Raw genomic sequence first — 20155 nt, forward strand, 5'->3', positions numbered from 1 at the left:
TCATCTCTTCAACTGTTTCTCCTTTCAATAAATTAAAGTTTCGAAACTGAAACTTGAGCATCACTTTCTTACTTTCAGCTGTGTTTCCCATGCTTCTCATACGCAGATGTTGAAATAAAGATGCACATCTCTTGATACTACCAACTTGATGAAAATATTTTCTGGTAATGCCATAGTCAAAATAGAATATGCTTTTATCTCGATTTCTAAAGCTTTATTCTCTTCTTGTGAGTATTGAGAAACGGCTTTAGGAGTATACCCAATAGTATCATCACCAATCATTGGTGCAACATAAACTTCATCAAGACAATATGAGCAGTCAGGATGAACAGATCCCAAATGTGCACGAAACTGAGATTCCCACTTGGCAAAATCACTGAACTTCATCAATCTTGGACATTTAGAATGTGAACCTATCTCGGTATCAAGTTGCAACATCTGTTGCATCAACGTGTTTTGAGACGCTAATGCATACATACCAGCCATCTTTGAAAATCGAATCAAATAATGAAATATCTTAACGAATTAGTGAACAGCTATAGCGAACTGTGAACAGTTGAAGCGAACTGTGAACAGTTGTAGCGAACTGTGAACAGTTGTAGCGAATTGTGAACAGTTGTAGCAAATCAATCCTTAATAAAATTAAGACTGATCAGTAACGAAGTATCTTAACGAATGAGATGAGTGTTTTAACGAATCAAAAGTCAACTTAACGAATCACAAATAAGGTTAGCGAATCACCCAAATGGCGAAACAGATAACGAATGTGATGAAGGTTTAACGAATCACAAGTCAACTTAACGAATTGTCCAAACGAATTGACCAAGTCAACTTAACGAATTGACCAAACGAATTGACCAAGTCAACTTAACGAATTGACCAAACGAATTGACCAAGTCAACTTAACGAATTGATCAAACGAATTGACCAAGTCAACTTAATGAATTGACCAAACGAATTGACCAAGTCAACTTAACGAATTGATCAAACGAATTGACCAAGTCAACTTAACGAATTGACCAAGTCAACTTAACGAATTGATCAAACGAATTGCACAGGATTAGTTTAGCGAATCAGATGATAATTAATAACGAATCGCCAACATAAACTTAGCGAATCACTAAGGAATGCTTAACGAATCAGCTACAGTGGATTAACGAATAACACTATAGCGAATCAGGTTGTTACAACCGTTTGTAACAAACTCTGACACCTTATGCCACGTGGCAAAGGTTGTTATGACACAAATCCCAAGAAGAACATGTGTCACACGAATCAGTTAATCTAGTTAACGAACTAGATAACACGAATCAATAACTTACACGAATTGGCTAACGAACAAGGTAGCGAAGTAACACTGTTGATAACGAATCACAGATAAACATATAGCGAATCACCAGGAAGAAGATAGCGAATCACATTCATCTTCAAATCTTCAAATCTTCAAACTCATTTCCAGAAATTATGAAGATTAACCCAGAAACTCAGAAATACCAAATTCGTAATACAACCTCGTTACTCAACCATATCTCACAAATAACCAATCAAAATTCTCATAAACCAATTCCGAATCCAATACACAAAACCTCGTAATCAATTATCCTCGATAACCAATCCAAATTAACCAAAAACCACACCCCTGTTTCGGACTTAAACCGAAATCAAAACCAAACCACACAAATCCAAATCAAACATCAATTCCTCTTAACCAAACCTCTACAATACCTTAATCAACATGAATTCAATCCAATTCGTCCATATTTCAACCAAAATAAACACAAATTGATTCAAGATCAAATAAAACCAAAAACTAACAAAGAAGAAATAATTAACACACCAAACCAAATGTACTGAGCACCAACGGCTCTGATACCACTTGTTGTTTCCCGTGTCAATAATCAATAACAATAAACAGATCTCAGATCTGTGTATATAAGATTAATACGAGTAAGGATCTAGCTCATAATTAACATCGATTCAGTGTTGTATACATGTGTATATATTATCAATAAGTTATCAATAATGTTTGTATAATATTAGGTGAAGCTTGAGAGAGATCTGGACAGCAAAGCCTTTCAAAACTTTCTCTCTAAACTTCTTTATTAAAGTGAACAGTAGTTCACTATATATAGAAGGCGACCTGGTTCGCTAACATTCCCTACCGAACCAGCTTCCACTTCGTTACATAATTTAACATAACGAACCGCCCCCTGATTCGTTAACATCCCCTAACGAATCAGGAGGGAATACATTATAATGTCTTAGTTCGCTAACATTCCTAGCGAACTAGACTTAACTTAACGAACTAGTCTTAGTTCGCTAACATTCCTAGCGAACTAGACTTAACCTTAACGAACTAGTTAAATATAAACATTAAATATTACATTAATTGATAAATAAACATTAACGATAAATACAAATACCCCAGACGCAAAACCGTGCACTAACAAATGCCATTGTCGGGCTACTTGTACATTGATTAAAACAGTTATATACATTTTAATGTATGTACTACTTTTAGCTTGATCCTAATTCATATCTATTTTACAATACCAAGTCTAAAAATGATATTTAGCTTGCATAAAAAAATTTAAAAGGGCAACTTGTTTGAAATTTGCTCAATTACAAACCAAGCCAAATCGGATGTATTTGTTTACAAACTAAGGTTGTGTTTGTTTTTGCTTATAAGGTCTGCAAGGAGCCTATGTATGCGGACGCGCAGACATAAGCTCTTGAATGCTTTTATGGTCTTAAAAAATAAGCTTTTTTCACCATCTTCACACTTCTTCATATCATATCAAGTACCAACACCCAATGTCCAACACCACTACCCCCATCCACTGTCCGCCACCACCACCCACCACCACCGTCCACCACCACCACCGTCAACCACTCACCACCACCACCGTTAACCACCCACCACCACCACCGTCCATCACCACCACCGTCCACTATCACCACTATCCACCACCTCCACCCACCGTCCGCCGCCACCACCAGCCACCACCACCACCACCCGCCACGACCATCCACCACCACCAGAGTCCACCACCCACCACCACCACCACCCATTGTCGGCCACCATCACGGTCCACCACCCACCATCACAACTGTCCATCACCACTACCCCCCGTTCACCGCCTACCACAATCGTCTACCACCACCCACTTCCATAGTTCGTACACCATTACCAATTATTTTAGCAGTCTACAAACGTTAAATGACTTTTATCTACTGTAATATACATGATAGGTAACTAATTTTCAGCTTATGCAGATGATATCCAGTTTAGAAAACAAACAGTATTATATTTTCTGATTACAGACCTTCAGACCACATCTTCAGTTGCAGACATTAAATCAGATGAAATTAGATTGCAGACAATTTTTGTCTTAAAAAACAAACAGCACAAGTCAGCTTGGCTAAGCTAGAAACGACACTACCTTGGCTCAATTTTGTTCGGACAATGAACAACACCGATGGAGACTAGGGACACATGAATGGGTTTTTAAGCTTGGCGTTACAAAGCATGCTTAAGCGTCAGGTGACCTACGGCACAACTCGCCGTGTTTCTCTAGGCAAGGTGAATGTTGTACATAAAGCGTGGTGAGCCGCATTCTTCAGGCAAAAAATTGGCATAAAGCGCTCGTCTAAGGCACACTCTTCATTCATATATTGACATGCTTTTTGTTTCATGATGTCGTACAACCGTCTTTTTAGATTACATGTAGATAATCTATGTCGAAATTAATATATACAAAGGTTATTTATAGCTAAATTTAAAACAGTGGTGTTAAAAATATATGAAAAATATATAAAGAAAAAAACATTATATAGATACATTCTACCTCAAGACACAAAATTAATGTGTTTTTAGGCTTTGTGCCTTGATTGGAGACCTTTTCACCTCAGCGCGCTTCTCAATTCTTGCTTTATACATTACAACCAAGGTTTAAAGTACACAAATAATTGAAAAAGTAACGAAAGGTATTATTGATTAGTTTTATTTCTCAGTGGTAAATCATTGAAAAAGAAACGCTGGAAGATCAAATCTTGGTTACCAGCTTTTCCAAGGGGGGGAAATAACACATTAACAATTTAACATGGGACCATGAGTAATCTAAGAGTGGTCCTTTGTTGGTTATTAAAGACAAAACCAAGTCTAGAAGCTATTCTGTGAAAACCAACTTTACCCAAATGACTCAACAATGTTTCTGCCTTGAAACTGTCTGAATGTAAAAAAAAACTTTGTTACAACGAGGTCTGAATGGGTGGACATGGACTTGGTGCCACCGATTAGGGGAAGAGTGAAAGAGGAGCAATTTGACATGTCAAAGGCGGATATTACACATTTTGAGTTCAACAATACTTGTGGTTTTGGAATTTCGATGTTGATGACACGTTTTCTAGTCTAGCACTAGGAACCAGGAAGCATATTTATTGTATGTGTCTTGCTAAATGCTAGTAGAGGGGAAGCTACTCGTTGGAACATGTTGGTGCCCAAATAGGTAACCAGTATAGGATGGTGAATATGTCTCTGCGTCGCACTAGTTTAGCAAATAAGGGTAGTGATGTCACATCCATTCTTTGCCCTTTATGCTCGAAACTGGAGGAGCATTTAGTGTAGGAAAAGTGGTTCACTTTTAGTTAAGATAATAATAAAAATATAATAACGATACTCTCGTTAATCGTAGGAAATTCACTTAGTACAATACCGTTTACAAAAGTACATAAAAAGAATATAAAATGCAAATTTATATACTGAAATGATTCAATCCATATCTTACTAGGAGTGCTTCCATAAGCTTTCTTCTAGTATCCATGTCACGAGTATTCATTACTTGAGTCTTCAACAAATGTTTCTTCAAAACAACAATTCGTTTATTGAAATTGGGTAACGGTTTTGGTTGAGGATCGTGTTAAACACGGGGCCCTTAAAACAGATTTTGTGCATACTCTCAGGCGCGTCTGTTTCCCAGGGTACAACAACCTGAACAGTATGTGTACTGCCGGAGATGGCCACGAACCCGAGGAAGTCACCGGCTATATTGGTGTTTATCAGATGTAGGAAAATTTGTTGAAGTTTTTTGACATAAATATAGAGAGTACTCCTCTCTAGTTTTTGTCATGAGTGTGTGTAAGTGACTCCAAAATATTTTTAAGTGTATCTACAACATGAACCAACATGTTTATTATATACTTACACAAAATGAGAAATACTTAACCAAATTAATATGTCATAAACAATAAAATTAATTTAGTCATAAACAAGATAATTAATCTTGTAATAAACTTGAAATTAATTATTGTAATTAACATGGTTAAATACTTTTAATTAGATTTAAGTGGTGAATCAAAACCATCATATTTATTCATGACATGAGTTGAAACAAACTATTTGACCAGGTCTAAACAACTGTTCGCAACAGTCCGTTATGCAGGCGCGACACTCATGCGCTCCTACGTGGGACACGATGTCAAAGATAAATCCAATTTTCTTTTCTTTGGTTATTCCAACCATACAACTTCGAGCATTAATATTCATTCATCTACGCTCCATTTTGGACACTCAAAATAATATTTATACAACACATATATATAAATATATTATTCATATCCAAAGTCAGTGAAAAACCCACTTTCACTAATAAATTTTTCCAACATTTGAATCACCTATTTGGAAATCTTGGGATTGGGCATGGAGTGCCATCACAACTCTGCAAGTAGCCCGACTTACCGTCAATGCAAACATGTTCTCTGTTTCACATGTTCTCATTTGGATCGACATATTATCAGCTTGTGGATCATTTGACGAGTTGTAAAGAGACGATTTTTTCAAGCACAGAGAGAAGACATGATTTCATTGTTTGATTATATTTTTACTTGTTTTCATGAATAACAAACAAAGAGAGAAAAAATAGGCTAGTTGACCGAGTGGATAAAAAATCCTCTTTGTCATGTAATCATCAGTTTAATAGATTTTGCTATACCTTTTAAATTGTTTCACAAACAACAAAATCAAAAGTTGACCATAACATTTGGAGTATAACATCGTTGTGCGTGCAAGTATAACCTAACAAAACATTAACAGAAGCAAAATGAACAGCAACAGTTTCAAAATAATTCTCCAAATCAATAATAACATCAAGGGCATAAAAAAGAATTATATAGTCAGGATTATGCATGAAATAAATGATCTCAAAAGAATGTGATCAAAACACAATATAGCTGCTGCATTCTATAATTCCAATCATGAATTTCCTCTACCAAGAACTTACTGTTTCCTTCTTAAAAGACATTTATATAACATCTAATCTCACCTCAAATGGTCTAAATCCAAACAGCAAATATGTAAAATTATCAGTCACAATCCCTGATGAAATCCATATTCCCACAATTCTATACACCTGTGAAAGATCACATGATGAACAAGGATCAACACTACGTTTTGTTTTATATAATAATGAAACCCCGTGGCCATAAACTATTATGTATTATTTTAACAACTATATATAAGAATGCAATGAGGATAATCACAAATGATCCCTCATCAAATCATATCTTCCAAGCTATACCGTTAATGCAGTAAAAAAACCAGATTTCGGTCAAGGTCAAGGACAGATGTTTGAGATATAAGTTCTCGCAGTGGGATATCGGTAATTTTAATATCATGCAAACTTCAAATAAATAGCATTTTAACACTAACAATTCAGTATACTCTCCTATCATTAACAAATAAACCTTTTGCAACTTGCAAAACACTAACGACTATAGCAAGAAGGAACTAATTAAGACTTAAAAACAGTAACAATTGACAATTAAGCCTTAACAGTAATAGCAGCAATAAGAAGAACGACGAATGGAAGAACTAAGAAGAAAGTTACTGATATATCGGTCAATATCGCTGCTATTATCAGTTATCGATTCTAGGACTGATAACTGATATAGCACCAATATTAACTGCATAGCTTCCAAGTAGGGTAGAGATAACTATAACAAACGCAGCCTAAGTATTACATTACCCTAAGTCCTAATTCCTAACTATTACATTCTATCTAATATGTTTCATGGGATGTATACAATCAACAATATTTGAAAACAATCTAACAAGAAATTAAAACATTAAGATGATCAAGTTAAATGAAACAATTTGTAATATAAATGTGACAAAGAACATTATACTGATAACTACTTACAAAACTGTATCATGATTACATAAATGGATTTAACAATCAACTATAAACTTCTTATTTGTATAAATCTGTCACAAACACACCTGGCACGAAGATATATCACAGCTCAAATTCATCTTCAAGCTTCAACTGCTCGGACGCAGCTTCCTCATCATCATCATCAATTGCAAAGTACGGATTATGCGCCTCCGGTTTAAAATTATAACCAGTAAACACATAAAAAGCAAGAGTCGCCACCTCAGCAGCCACCACACTAGTCCAAAGATACTTATACGAAGTAATGGTCTCCAACGCATAAACCACAACCCTCGTAAAATAAATGTAACAAATAACCACAACATAATACTGTCTAAACAACGTCAACTTCATCAAATTCACCGCCGCCTTCCCGTCCGTTCTCGCCGCCTCTCGCAAATTCTTAATCGACCACACGATCGGGAACAAAATCGCGCAACAACAAATCACATCCACCAACAAAAACACCTGCTTCCACGTCACCCAATCCTGCCCATACGGCCCCGACTCATCAATCACAACTTGAGCTATATTCGCAACCACTTGCAACGGGATCACAATCATCAAAACCTTCTTCTCCTTATCTTGCAAATACGGCTTCAAAAACGACCACCCGGTCCCAATCAACACGATCAAAGTAAACAAAGTAATCCCTTTCAAAAAGCTAAAAATATAAAACAAAATATCCCAACCGTGGGCGCTACCGGTCCGCTTAATATACGACTTATCCTCAGCCTCACATAACAAGTTCAACGCCTTGAGAATAATAACAGCAAGCATAAAGAAATGAATCCCAAACACCGTCAATCTCTTCTTATACAGCAAGTAAACCCAAACACCCACTAAAGTAAAATAAACCAAGGACAGTAGAAAATAAACCCGGGGTAAAACGGTAATTCCAGCGGAAAGATAATCACGGGTTTTGGATTTACCGTCGAGGTTATACATTGCTGTTCTGACATCCATGGATACCTTTAACTGCGGGAGGCAATTAGCGAAGACGAGAGTGTACTGGTCGGCATCGGACTGGGTGTAGAACTGGTTGAAGGACGTGGCGTGTGGGTCGAGTGAGTTGAAAGTGAAGACGGGTTTAATGATGTTGGATTGGAGTGCGCAGGTGATGTCGTTGTCTTCGATCTGTTGGAGGACTTGGAGCCATGAGTCGCGAGTGCAGAGGAAGAAGCCCAGCTTGGATGGTTCGGGGTCCGGTGGGGTGAATTGGAGGTTGGAGACGTTGAGTTCGAGTCGGCCGGTGTGGGTGAACCCGAATTCGTCGAAGGGGATGATGGGGCGTGGGTCGGATCGGATCTCGGTGAATCGAATCTCGGCGGTGGTGAAGGTGGTTAGGAGGAGGAGGGTGACGGTGACGGTGACGGTGACGGAAGACATTGGGTGAGATAGATCTGATCTGAGTGAGATGGTCAGTCAGATCTTTGACGGTTAAGTTTGGAATTTGGGATGGGAATAGAGGGTGTAGGTGAAATATGGGTGATGAAGATAAATAATAATAATAATAATAATAATATTTTATTATTATTATGGTTGGGATCTGAGGGCGTCGGTGGTGTTGGAAGGTGAGGTCGTGAAAGGAACGTTACTTCTCGGTTGTCTTTGGTCATCTTGGATTAAAATATTTCTCGATAGCGAGTCTTACTTTTTTTTTTATATTAAACTCACTAAGTTATAAATCCGTGTATTACACGGGTTTGAAAAATCAAATCTCATTCATTATCTTATTATATAATTATGGTTTTCAAAGTTGCAATAATCATGTACAAAAAACACATCAAAGCTTTTGAAAAATCATAAGAGCTAGAAAATATAAAAAAAAACTGCTTTTAATTATGTTATTGTGTTATTATCAACATATATTGCTACTGAACTAACAGTTGCAAGAGTTTTTATTGGTAAAAAAAATTACCATATGATTCAAATTAAGGGTTTAATGATATTAAATTATTAACCATGCATAACCAACAAAAAAAACTTGTGTGACTTACTTTTATGTCTTTTTTTCTAATTCATGCCTTAGGTTATAAAATTAGAAACAATAACAATTGTATATTTGGTAATATCGGAAAAGAAAGTGTAACGCTAATAAAGATATAAGCAGTTTATCACATTTTTTTTCGGTTTCAAACATACCATCTTATTAATACATTTTACTCAATTCCAACAACATACAAGAAACTAAACAGTTATAGTGAGTTTTATATTTGTGTGTATATGTAAAAAAAGTGTAAAGAAAACATGTTCAGATTTAAAAGTAATATTTTTCTTAAAATAACCAGTTCTGACCCTAACTTGTACCGACATAACCGGTACTTATGTGTTGCGCTGACTAACGCGACCTGTCCTTTTTGCCAGTTATAAGAGAACACAAGCAACAAATTTGACCCATTTACTTAAAGAGTCGAATACAAGTTGAACTTGCCCGAAATGTTCCAAGTCATACTAAAAGTGGGTCTGTTTCAAATTAAACTTGTTGTGACCCATTACGTAAATCAAACTAAAAAACTGTTGCAGAGATTTTATTCACAATAACTAAGTATCTCACTGAAAACCAAACCATCATTTCTCTCATATATCAAATAATTTGAGATTCTTGTATAGAATATAAAACACAAACAAATCATAATAATAAACAACCAACTTAAAAAAATATTAGTATTTCAAACACCCTATTCATGATCTTACTCTTTATAATGATTTTGCATAAAATCGGTTTTTAACACCTATAATTATAACCATTTTCCTATCATTTATATTAGTCAAGTATACTTTATGGTTTTAACTTGTAAGATTTTTTATAAAAAAATTGAGTGTTGTGCCTATGACAAACAACACAATGTCATCACCACCAGGATACTGTTCTGAAAAGATATGAATTTTGCTTCATGATAAATGGATATCATCAAGGAAACAAAACTCACCATAACATCAGTGTATTTAGGGATCAAAACAACTCATTTTCTATATCAGTTTGGCCCGGAACTCCAGTTGATGCAACTTTGTGACAATGAATAATGAATTTCACTATCAGTTAACATATGCAAAAAAAAATGCAAATAATTATTAGATCTGAAAGAAAGAGTACTGATATGCACTATCATCAATCTACTATTCTCATTAAGTGCTAAATTATGTCAATTTAACAAAAATTATCAATACATATAAAAAATTTTATATATAGAATTAATGGTAAAAAGTAATCAAGGAAAGACGAATCGTGACACCTTCTGAATCGGTCACTAATAAACTAAATATATACCAAGCAAATTTATACACAATAAAATAAAGTTCAAAAGTTCTACATACGTTCTTTTATTTCTAAGTATTGGTACTTTATTTACTACTATAAAATTGTAGTTAAATTATTAATATAGAATTTTTAAAATATTTATTAATTGTTTTAATTAGATAGTTATGACCTAATTATTTTATTTACTATTATAAAATTATAGATAAATTATTAATATAGAATGTTTAAAATTTTATTAATCGTTAATTAGATAACTATGACTTTAAATATTGAACAATAATGATGCCACTTGGTAAAATAATGAGGCAATTAGGTGCCATGTGGTACAACTATGTTTTTGTTTATTATAATAGTAGATGTTATAAACCGGTGTATTACACATAGTTAAGTAAAAGAAAATAAATTTAACATCATCAATTTTGTTTAATATGTACTAACATAAGCAAATAATCAAATAATATGCTAGTAAAATCTAGGATGTAAATAAAAACCGTTAAATAACGTTGAAAACAAAGATTATTGAAGTCCGATTCACTCCATGATGTTAATCTTCATTAAATTAAACTTTTATAGAACAAAAAAATATCATAGCTCAACTCACCCCATTTTATTAAATTCCTTTATTAAAATCAACTTTTATAATCCGCCACACACAAAATAGGAATGTTTATTCTTTAGAAAAAAAAAAGTTGGATATAATCACTTTAAGTATGTGATTGTGTATATGTTATAAAATGTGCACATGTATATATTGTATTTATTTATGTGAAGTATTTATGTTTTATATATATCTCTCTCACACAAACATATATATATATATAAATTTTTTAGTCTTATCTGGTTTTTATATTCGGCCAGACCATTTCAATTTGTGACCTGATAAGACTGCCGGTTCGGTGACTGATCACGTTATGAAAGCACTGCCCTCTACGCTTTAGAACTATTTGCCTTTAAGTTATGTTCAGTTTGTTTAAGAAAGCTTTATGTTTTAGAAACACAATTCGTGTGGCTTTCAACCCCCTGTTTTCTTTTAAGCGAAAGAATACACAGGAACATGATTAGAATCGGCTAGAGGTGAAAAAAACCCATAACCATGGCCGAAAAGAATACCCAAAAGCAATATATTATATAATCAGAATATTGAGGTAGCTTTTAAGCTATGTTCATTTTGTTTAAGAAGGATTCATGTTTTAGAAACACAATTCGTGCTGGAGGAATATATATAAGAATATTAACAAATCTAAACCAAGTATTTAAGCAAAGGAGACAGATAAGGCTCGAGGATGTGCACATGTTTGAATATGTGAGCAACATGAATTTTTATTTTAGAGTAAAGTGTTATTTTCGTCCTTGTGGTTTGTCAAATAATGTGAATTTAGTCTAAAAAGTTTATTTTTTGCATATAGACCCTTCACGTTTCCCAGTTACTGCCAATTACATCCAAATCACTAATTCCGTTAAATTTTTTCGTTAAGTCATGGGCAAACGTGTCTTTTCACTCTTTCTTTATTATAATACTTATTTAAGTGAACTGCGGTTTTCGTCCCTTTGGTTTGTCCAAATCTGCAGTTTTAGTCCAGTAGTTTTAAATTTGCAATTTTATTTCCTATGGTTTCATTTCACTTGCAATTAAACCCGAATTCCCTAATCTCGTTAAGTATGGTCGTTAAACTCATCAGCATGCCCTTCACCTGAGGGGCAGTTTTGTTCCTTCTTTTTTCATGTTTCCCCAAATACACCCCACCCCTCACGCGAGGGGGGTCGAGAATTAGGACTAAGGTTTATTTGGGGAGAAAAATGACAAAAATGATCGTCACATGATTGGCACGCAAATGGGTTAACAACCGGACTTAACGAGATTAGAGAATTCAGGTTTAATTGCAAGTGAAATAAAACCATATGGAAGAAAATTGCAAATTTGAAACCACTGGAATAAAACTGCATATTTGGACAAAACAAATGGACGGAAACCGCAGTTCACTTAAATAAGTATTATAATAAAGAAATTGTGAAAAGACATGTCTGCCCCTAACTTAACGATAAAATTTAACGGGGTTAGTGATTTGGATGTAATTGGCAAGAACTGGGAAACGTGGAGGGTCCATATGCAAATAATAAACTTTTTGGACAAAATTCGCGTTATTTTCCAAACCACAAGGACGAAAATGACACTTTACTCTTTATTTTATAACCAAGCAGGCCTTGAGATCCACTAGGCCAAGTGAGATAATGCTAATATATATGTTTCCCGTGTATATTTTATTTAATATTTTATTAATTTTGTTCGTTTTTAGTCAAGATTTGTTTACTACTAGCATTATTATGTTTTGTATGTTCCGGGAGTTGATCGTAATCAGAAAGGGCGAAAAAACGAGTCAAAACGAGAAGCCGTAACGCGTCAGGAAGGAACTGGAAAGGTAACCGGTCAGACCAGGCCGGTCGAATCGGCCCCCTACTCCATGCGCCACGCCGCACGACCATGGGGGCACACCATGGCTGTGCGGCGCCTAGGTCTATTATTTCCAGAAAGTTTCACGTGTTTGTCAGGTTTTGGGCACTGTTTCAGTATATAAACACCCATAACCTTAACCTAAACAATACCCTACAACCACCAGACGAATTTGGAGTTTATGAGAGCTATTATTTGAGATTCTTGGCAGTTCTGAAGGCAAGAGAGCATCCGGTGAAAAAATATACGTTCAAGAGTGAAGATTACGAGTTTTATTACCTTTGATTTTCCCTTCTTTGTTATTTCACCATGTTTTCTTATTTATTTACTTTGTTTGACTTTGATTACATGATGCTAGGCTAAACTTTATAAACTACCTTGGTCGTGATGAACCTTTATTTGGTTTGATTTTGATTGGGATTTTGTTCGTTATGGATTTTATGTTTTAAGTAAATTACCGAGCTTGATTTAATTGATGCATATGATTGCTTGGTTTTATTTGCTTAGGTTTATTGTTTCACATTACCCTTGTTGATTGTTTCATAGGATAGGGTTTTGTTAGCGCATTTACTGTGTGTTCTTGACTAGTTTGTGATTGAATTCGAATAAGATCATAGAAACAATAAAACTAATCAAATAAATAAAAATGAGCTGCTAGCCTAGAAAGTTGTAAGGTGATAGGTTATTGATAGATATTTGTTGGTCAGGATTGCTAGATTTAGTTCTTCGTAAGGAGTCCGTCTATGTTTGATTGTCATCTTAGTCTATCAAGTCAATTGAGTCTACTTAGCTATCTTTAATTTCCGCGCTGTAAGGTAGGATTTTGTTATAAAGATACTTAAACATAAATAATTAAATAACCGTAAAGAAGTTTAATATTTAAAAATGGTGTGTCTTAAAACTTGTTAGAAACTCATAGGTGTCTTCTTGAATGGTCAAGGGTCCTGTTCGGGTTTTCTTATAAGGGTTTATCTTATGATCTCAGTTCCATAACTTAATTTTCCTAGTTAATTGATAGCCATAACTTAGGGGTTTCTAGCCTAGGTAGTTACTTTCATCATCTGAATTAATCTGTCACAGCCACGTCCCCTATACCCTGGGAGGGAAGCCGTGAACATTTATTGGTGGTATCGGTGTTTATTAAATTATTTTGCAGCGAAATATTTTAATAGAACCGTAGTTAGGAAAAATGATCAGAGTTATAAATACAGCATGATTCTTATTATTATAAACTGGGAATTTAACCCTTTTTGATACAAACATAATTTTTATAGAGATAAACCCTAATTTACAAAACACGTTTCTTTATTCTTGTGACAAGACACTTATTTAAGCTGTAAGGCCGGATACATTATTTCTTTGTCTCTAATAAGTTACCTGAAACATATTTAAAATATTTTATCAGTAAGAAATACTGGCGAGTACATTCATTTGTAAATGACACATTTTACATTTACAGCAATAAGATGTTTTCATATCGGCCTGCTTACAAATCATCGAAAGGTACTTGTCACTTGAATGTATCTGTGACTGTGTTTTTATTACTTATTGGCTAACACTTTTCCAATAAGTAACGTGTAATAGCTCAGTAGGCAAGCCTTGTATACAAAACCCCACAATACCGATAGTAACCGTCCCGTAACTCTACAGAGACTTAATCACTGAAATGTATTTAAAATACTTTAAAAATATATTTGAAAACACGTAGACCATCTGCCATGAGTTTTATAGGTTTTGAAATTAGCATGACAGTTTCGGAAAAATAGCTGTCTCACGCAAATGTGAGTTGTACAAAAACTGAATGTCTCACCTTGTAAGTTTATAATGAGCGCTTCCTGGTATTAAATACCTAGATTAAACACAATGTAGTGTATTTATATTAATATAAATCTCATAATCATAATAATAATCGCGAGAATGGAAACTTTACACGATGACACAATGTCTTACCTTGATAGGCAGAACTTTTGGATTCGCGTATATAAATTTCTTTCGATCGGATAGGATATCGCTACGATCATTCGGACATTATATTATTTTCTTAATATATAAAGAGATTTCAGAAAGAAAAAGTGTTATGGGACGAGGAGTGAACATCTCATTTCCAATCTAATTATAGCCAATATTAGAACCCGTCGCGATACGCGATGATCATAAACAAAGGCCATCGCATATCATGATAAATCTTGTAGCATTGCCGAGTCAGCCTTAGGTAGGCTACGTGGCATGCCATGTGGCACGCCATGCGGCACGTTACATGTCTTGCCTGTTGATATGGGCTAAATTATACATAATATTGTAGAAATATTTCTTATATTTTTTAAGTACTTTTGAGCCAGGTTTTAATGAATATTATTTTAATTGGTTCAAATATGAGTTTTTAAGGTTTTGAGAGAAAACGGACATTTTAAGCGTACTATTCTAAACCTAAGATGACAGGAAAATATGAAATTCATCATTCTATATTATACTCATGGTTAACATATTGCTTTTTTTTTACATGAATGCTGATTTTAATAATATGATGTGATACTTTATATTATCAAAAGAAATAAATTAATAACTAAAAATGTATGCTGGCAACATAACAACAATATGAACTCTCGTTGAGTTGGACTTTTACAAGCATAAATTAATAAGATGGGCCATCAATATTTTAATTGGATATTTAATTTATAGAAACTGGAGGCCCATATGTTAAGGGGAATTAATGGAAGTCGGCAAAGTTTTGGAGTGGAGCATGTTTTGTGATCTTTATATATTATATTTTGAAGAATGCAAAGTGGGGGGACGACTGATTAACAAGGAAAAAAACCCACTGCCTTGTTCGACATATCTGAACATCCGCAGAGCAAGAAGAATATTATAAATAGAAGAAAACACTTTGGTTCGAGCCAAGATCGTTTGGTTTCAACACCTACCCAACCAAGCATCATCATAGTTCGGTTTAAAATTAATATTTTATTCATGAGCTTGGCTGTTGAACTTAATTATTTTTGTTTCTTTGATTTTAAGATGCTAGGCTAAACATTTTATACTACCTAGGTTGTGATGAACCATTGTTTAAAGTTTTATTTTATTTGGAACTCGCTTTTCGTTATGGTTTTATGATTCAGTAAATTGTTTGGTTTATTTGATTGATGCGTATGCGTACTTGGTTTTGGTTGTTCTAGTTTTATTATTCCACAAAATTCTTGGTGATTGTTTCATATTATAGGATTTTGTTAGGTCATCTACTATGTGTTTTTGACTAGTTTATGATTGAATTCGAATAAGATCATAGGAATAATATTATTAGTCAAACGAATAAAAGTGTGTTGTTAACCTAGAAAGCTGTAAGGTGATAGGTTATTGCTAGATCTTTGTTGGTTGAGATTGCTAGATTTAGTTCTTCGTAAGGAGTCCGTCTATGTTTGATTAATTAATATTGTCTAGCGAATCAATTAAGTTCGTCAAATTACCTTTGAATTCTGCGCTGTAAGGTAGGATTTCACTATAAAGGTACTCTATCATAATTAATTAGATAATCGTAAGGAAGTCTAATATTAAAACTGGTGTTTTTAAGAACTTAATAGAAACTCATAGGTGTCTTCTTGAAGGGTCAGGGGTCCTGTTCGGGTTTTCTTTTAAGTGTCTATTTTACGATCCCAGTTCCATAACTATTATTTTCCAACTATTTGATAACTGAAACTTTGGGGATTCTAGCCTAGGTGGTTTTTCATCATCATCCTATTTAAATCAATTAAAAGTGTCATTTGTTTATCTTACTTGCTTTTTATTAATTAGTTTAAATTTATTTTTTAAGTAAAAACCCCCCTTAAAACATTATTAATAAATAGTCGTGTCGTAAGTCGAGTCTAATTAGTTAATTTACGCAATTTAAAGAGTCTTGTGGGTTCGATATCCGGACTTACTTAGCTTTACTAGAGTCGATCGGTTCACTTGCCGGTTAGTAGTTTAGTCGAGTTTTAGAGAGTCTAGAGTATTACTTAGTGTCTAGATTAGCGTAATTTAGTTAATAATTATTAGACTACTTTTAGCACATCAGTGTAACCTCAACGTCGCGTATCGCGATGTGTTACTTTAATAGTCCATCGCGTATCGCGACGCCGCAAAGTTTCTGGATAATTTTACACGTCATCGCGTAACGCGATGAGACTAATCTAAACTTGTCGCGTATCGCTATGGGAGGACTATTAAAATTTTTAATTTTCCACAAAAATACTAAGGCGGCCCTTAAGCGGCTTGCGGCGATGCGAGCGTGCGAGAGCCCGAGCCCTTGCCCGTGCGCGTCCGGGTGCTTCGCACCCTTCGCTAGGACCACTGGGTATGATTTTTCTTATAAGAATATTAACATATGAGTTTTCTTTCTTATAAGAAGCTCACTAGTTTTAATCTAGCGATGTGGGACAAGAACTTACATTCCTATTTATAACATGTTGGAAACCTCTTTTCCGTTTATTGAAGCTCTCCAGCACATGCCAAAGTATGTGAAATTTTTGAAAGATTTGCTCAAGAGAAAAGATCGGTTGGGAGAGGTTTCATCTATTCCTCTTAGGGGGGATTGTTCGGAGGTAGTGTTGAATCGGGTCCCAGAAAAGTTATCGGATCCGGTTGTGTTTACGATCCCGTGTATGTTTGGAAGTGACATGATGAGTCAAGCGTTGGCGGATTTGGGTGCTAGTATAAATCTTATGACGCATTCGTTGTATGAGAAGTTGGAGTTAGGAGAACTTACACCGACTCGCATGTCGTTGTCGTTGGCGGATCGTTCGGTTAAATATCCTCGGGGAATTATTGAGAATTTACTAGTGAAAGTGGACAAATTTGTGTTTTCGGTGGATTTTGTGGTACTTGATATGGAGGCCGACGAAAGGGTTCCCATTATTCTTGGTCGTCCATTTTTGCGAACGACAAAGGCTCTTATTGATGTGTATGATGGGAGAATCACGTTTCGGGTTGGTGATGAGAATGTTACTTATGATGTTGTTAAGTCAATGAAGTACCCTGGTGATCATGATGATTTTAGTGGTCCATGCCATTCGGTTTATTTTCTTAACTCTTTTATTCCGGGTTTTGATACGTGTCTTGATTATATTTGGGGGGACGATCTTGTTGGGATGAATATGGATAAAGAGTTGGAGGAAGAGGAAGTGGATGACGTTTCTTGTTTAGCGGAGATTATGGAGGTTAGTAAGGTTATTTGTGAGAAAGATGTAGAAAAATCCGCTCCGTTGGAATTAAAAGTTCTTCTGTCACATTTGGAGTATGCTTACCTTGAAGAGGGTTCAAATATAAACGTTATTGTTTCATCCAAGTTTACGGAGAAAGAAAAGTCATAGTTGATAGACGTGTTGAAGTTGAATAAGGGGGCGATTGCATGGAGACTTGCGGATATTCAAGGTATTAGTCCCGCTTATTGTACCCACCGGATTTTGATGGAGGATGAGTGCAAACCGGTAGTTCAACCCTAAAGGCGTCTTAACCCAAACATGCAAGAGGTTGTCAAGAAAGAGGTTCTTAAGTTGATGGATGCCGGGATGATTTACCCAATTTCATATTCTCCATGGGTAAGTCCGACCCACGTTGTTCCAAAGAAAGGGGGGATGACAGTTGTAATGAATGAAAATAATGAACTTATCACTTCGCGTACGGTCACCGGTTGGCGTGTGTGTATTGATTATCAGAGATTGAATGATACCACTCAGAAGAACCATTTCCTATAGCCATTTATTGATCAAATGTTGGAGCGTCTTGCAGGTCAGCAATTTTATTGTTTTCTTGATTGTTTTTTCAGGTTATTTTCATATTACAATCGCACCGGAAGATCAAGAAAAGATGACTTTTACATGTTCGTATGGCACGTTTGCGTATCGTCGCATGCCGTTTGGGTTGTGTAACGCACCGGCTACTTTTCAGCGTTGTATGGTGGCCATTTTTCAGGATATGATAGAGACGTCCATGGAGTTATTTATGGATGAATTTTTGGTGTACGATAATTCTTTTAATCATTGTTTGGGAAATCTTGAGAAGATGTTGAAAAGGTGCATTGAAACGAAGTTGATGTTGAATTGGGAAAAGTATCACTTATGGTGACGGAAGGGATTGTGTTGGGTCATAAGATTTCAAGAGATGGTATAGAGGTGAATCGGGCGAAGACTGATACAATTAGTAGACTTCCTCCACCGACATGTGTTAAGGCTTTAAGGAATTTTCATGGTCATGCGGGTTTCTACCAGCGGTTTATTAAAGACTCTTCAAAAATTACCCGCCCGATGACCCGACTATTAGAGAAAGATGCTCCTTTTGTATTCGATGAAGATTGTTTGAAGACGTTCAAGTTTTTGAAAGAGCAACTTGTGAGTGCCCCTATTCTCGTTTCTCCCGATTGGGACCTACCTTTTGAGCTCAAGTGTGATGCGAGTGATTATGCAGTTGGGGTGGTTTTGGGGCAAAGGTGTGAGAAACATTTTCACCCAATTTATTATGCAAGCAAGACGTTGAATAATGCCCAAGAGACCTACACCACAATCGAAAAAAAACTTTTAGCTGTTGTGCTTGCTTTTGACAAGTTCCGGTCTTATCTTGTGCTTTCGAAGACCACCGTGTTTACCGATCATGCAGCTTTGTGTTTTCTCTTTCATAAGAAAGAAGGGAAGACTCGTCTTATATGGTGGATTTTTCTACTTTCAGAGTTCGACATAGAAATCAAAGACAAGAAGGGAGTAGAGAATGTAGCTGCGGATCATCTTTCCCTTTTAGAGGATCCAAAGAGAGATGAGATTTGTGAAGAAAAGATTGGAGATAGATTCCCACACGAGTCGATTGATTTTATAGCGACCGAAAGCAAGGTATGCCATGGTTTTACTGATTTTGCTAATTGTTTATCTACCGGTGTTGTGTTGAAGGGGATGACTACGCAACAAAATAAGTTTTACCGGGATGTTGCTCGGTATATTTGAGATGATCCTTTTCTTTTCAAGATTGGTGGTGATCGGATTCTTAGACGATGTGTGACGAAAGAAGAAGGGTTGGATATTTTGAAACATGTTCATGAAGGTTTAACGGGAGGTCATCATGGAGCGCATGCCATGGCTCATAAGGTATTTGATAGTGGTTTGTATTGGCCGTCGATTGTGGAAGATGTGATGGAGTTTGTTAAGATTTGTGATGCTTGTCAATGCACCGGTAATATTTCATCTAAGAACGAGATGCCCCAAAACCCCATACAAACTC

At 35.4% G+C, this 20155-nt stretch overlaps 1 protein-coding gene and 1 pseudogene across 2 annotated transcripts; one reads left to right on the forward strand and one right to left on the reverse strand.

Moving 5' to 3' along the window:
- Window positions 1-6130: 6130 nt before the first annotated feature.
- Window positions 6131-8690, reverse strand: LOC143536889 (protein CANDIDATE G-PROTEIN COUPLED RECEPTOR 7 pseudogene; annotated as a pseudogene). Its single transcript, XR_013135957.1, has 2 exons — window positions 7277-8690; window positions 6131-6407 (listed from the first exon to the last, which is right to left on the reverse strand). The product of XR_013135957.1 is annotated as a protein CANDIDATE G-PROTEIN COUPLED RECEPTOR 7 pseudogene (transcript).
- An 8665-nt stretch (window positions 8691-17355) lies between these two features.
- On the forward strand, window positions 17356-18261 carry LOC143536885 (uncharacterized). Its single transcript, XM_077030776.1, has one exon. It carries the CDS (start codon window positions 17356-17358, stop codon window positions 18259-18261), a length of 906 nt encoding a protein of 301 aa, XP_076886891.1.
- The last annotated feature ends 1894 nt before the right edge of the window (window positions 18262-20155 follow it).

Source organism: Bidens hawaiensis, unplaced genomic scaffold (genome assembly GCF_021521415.1).
Source record: "Bidens hawaiensis isolate Kalapana, Puna unplaced genomic scaffold, B.hawaiensis_p1.1 tig00010983_1, whole genome shotgun sequence".
NCBI lineage: Eukaryota > Viridiplantae > Streptophyta > Magnoliopsida > Asterales > Asteraceae > Bidens > Bidens hawaiensis.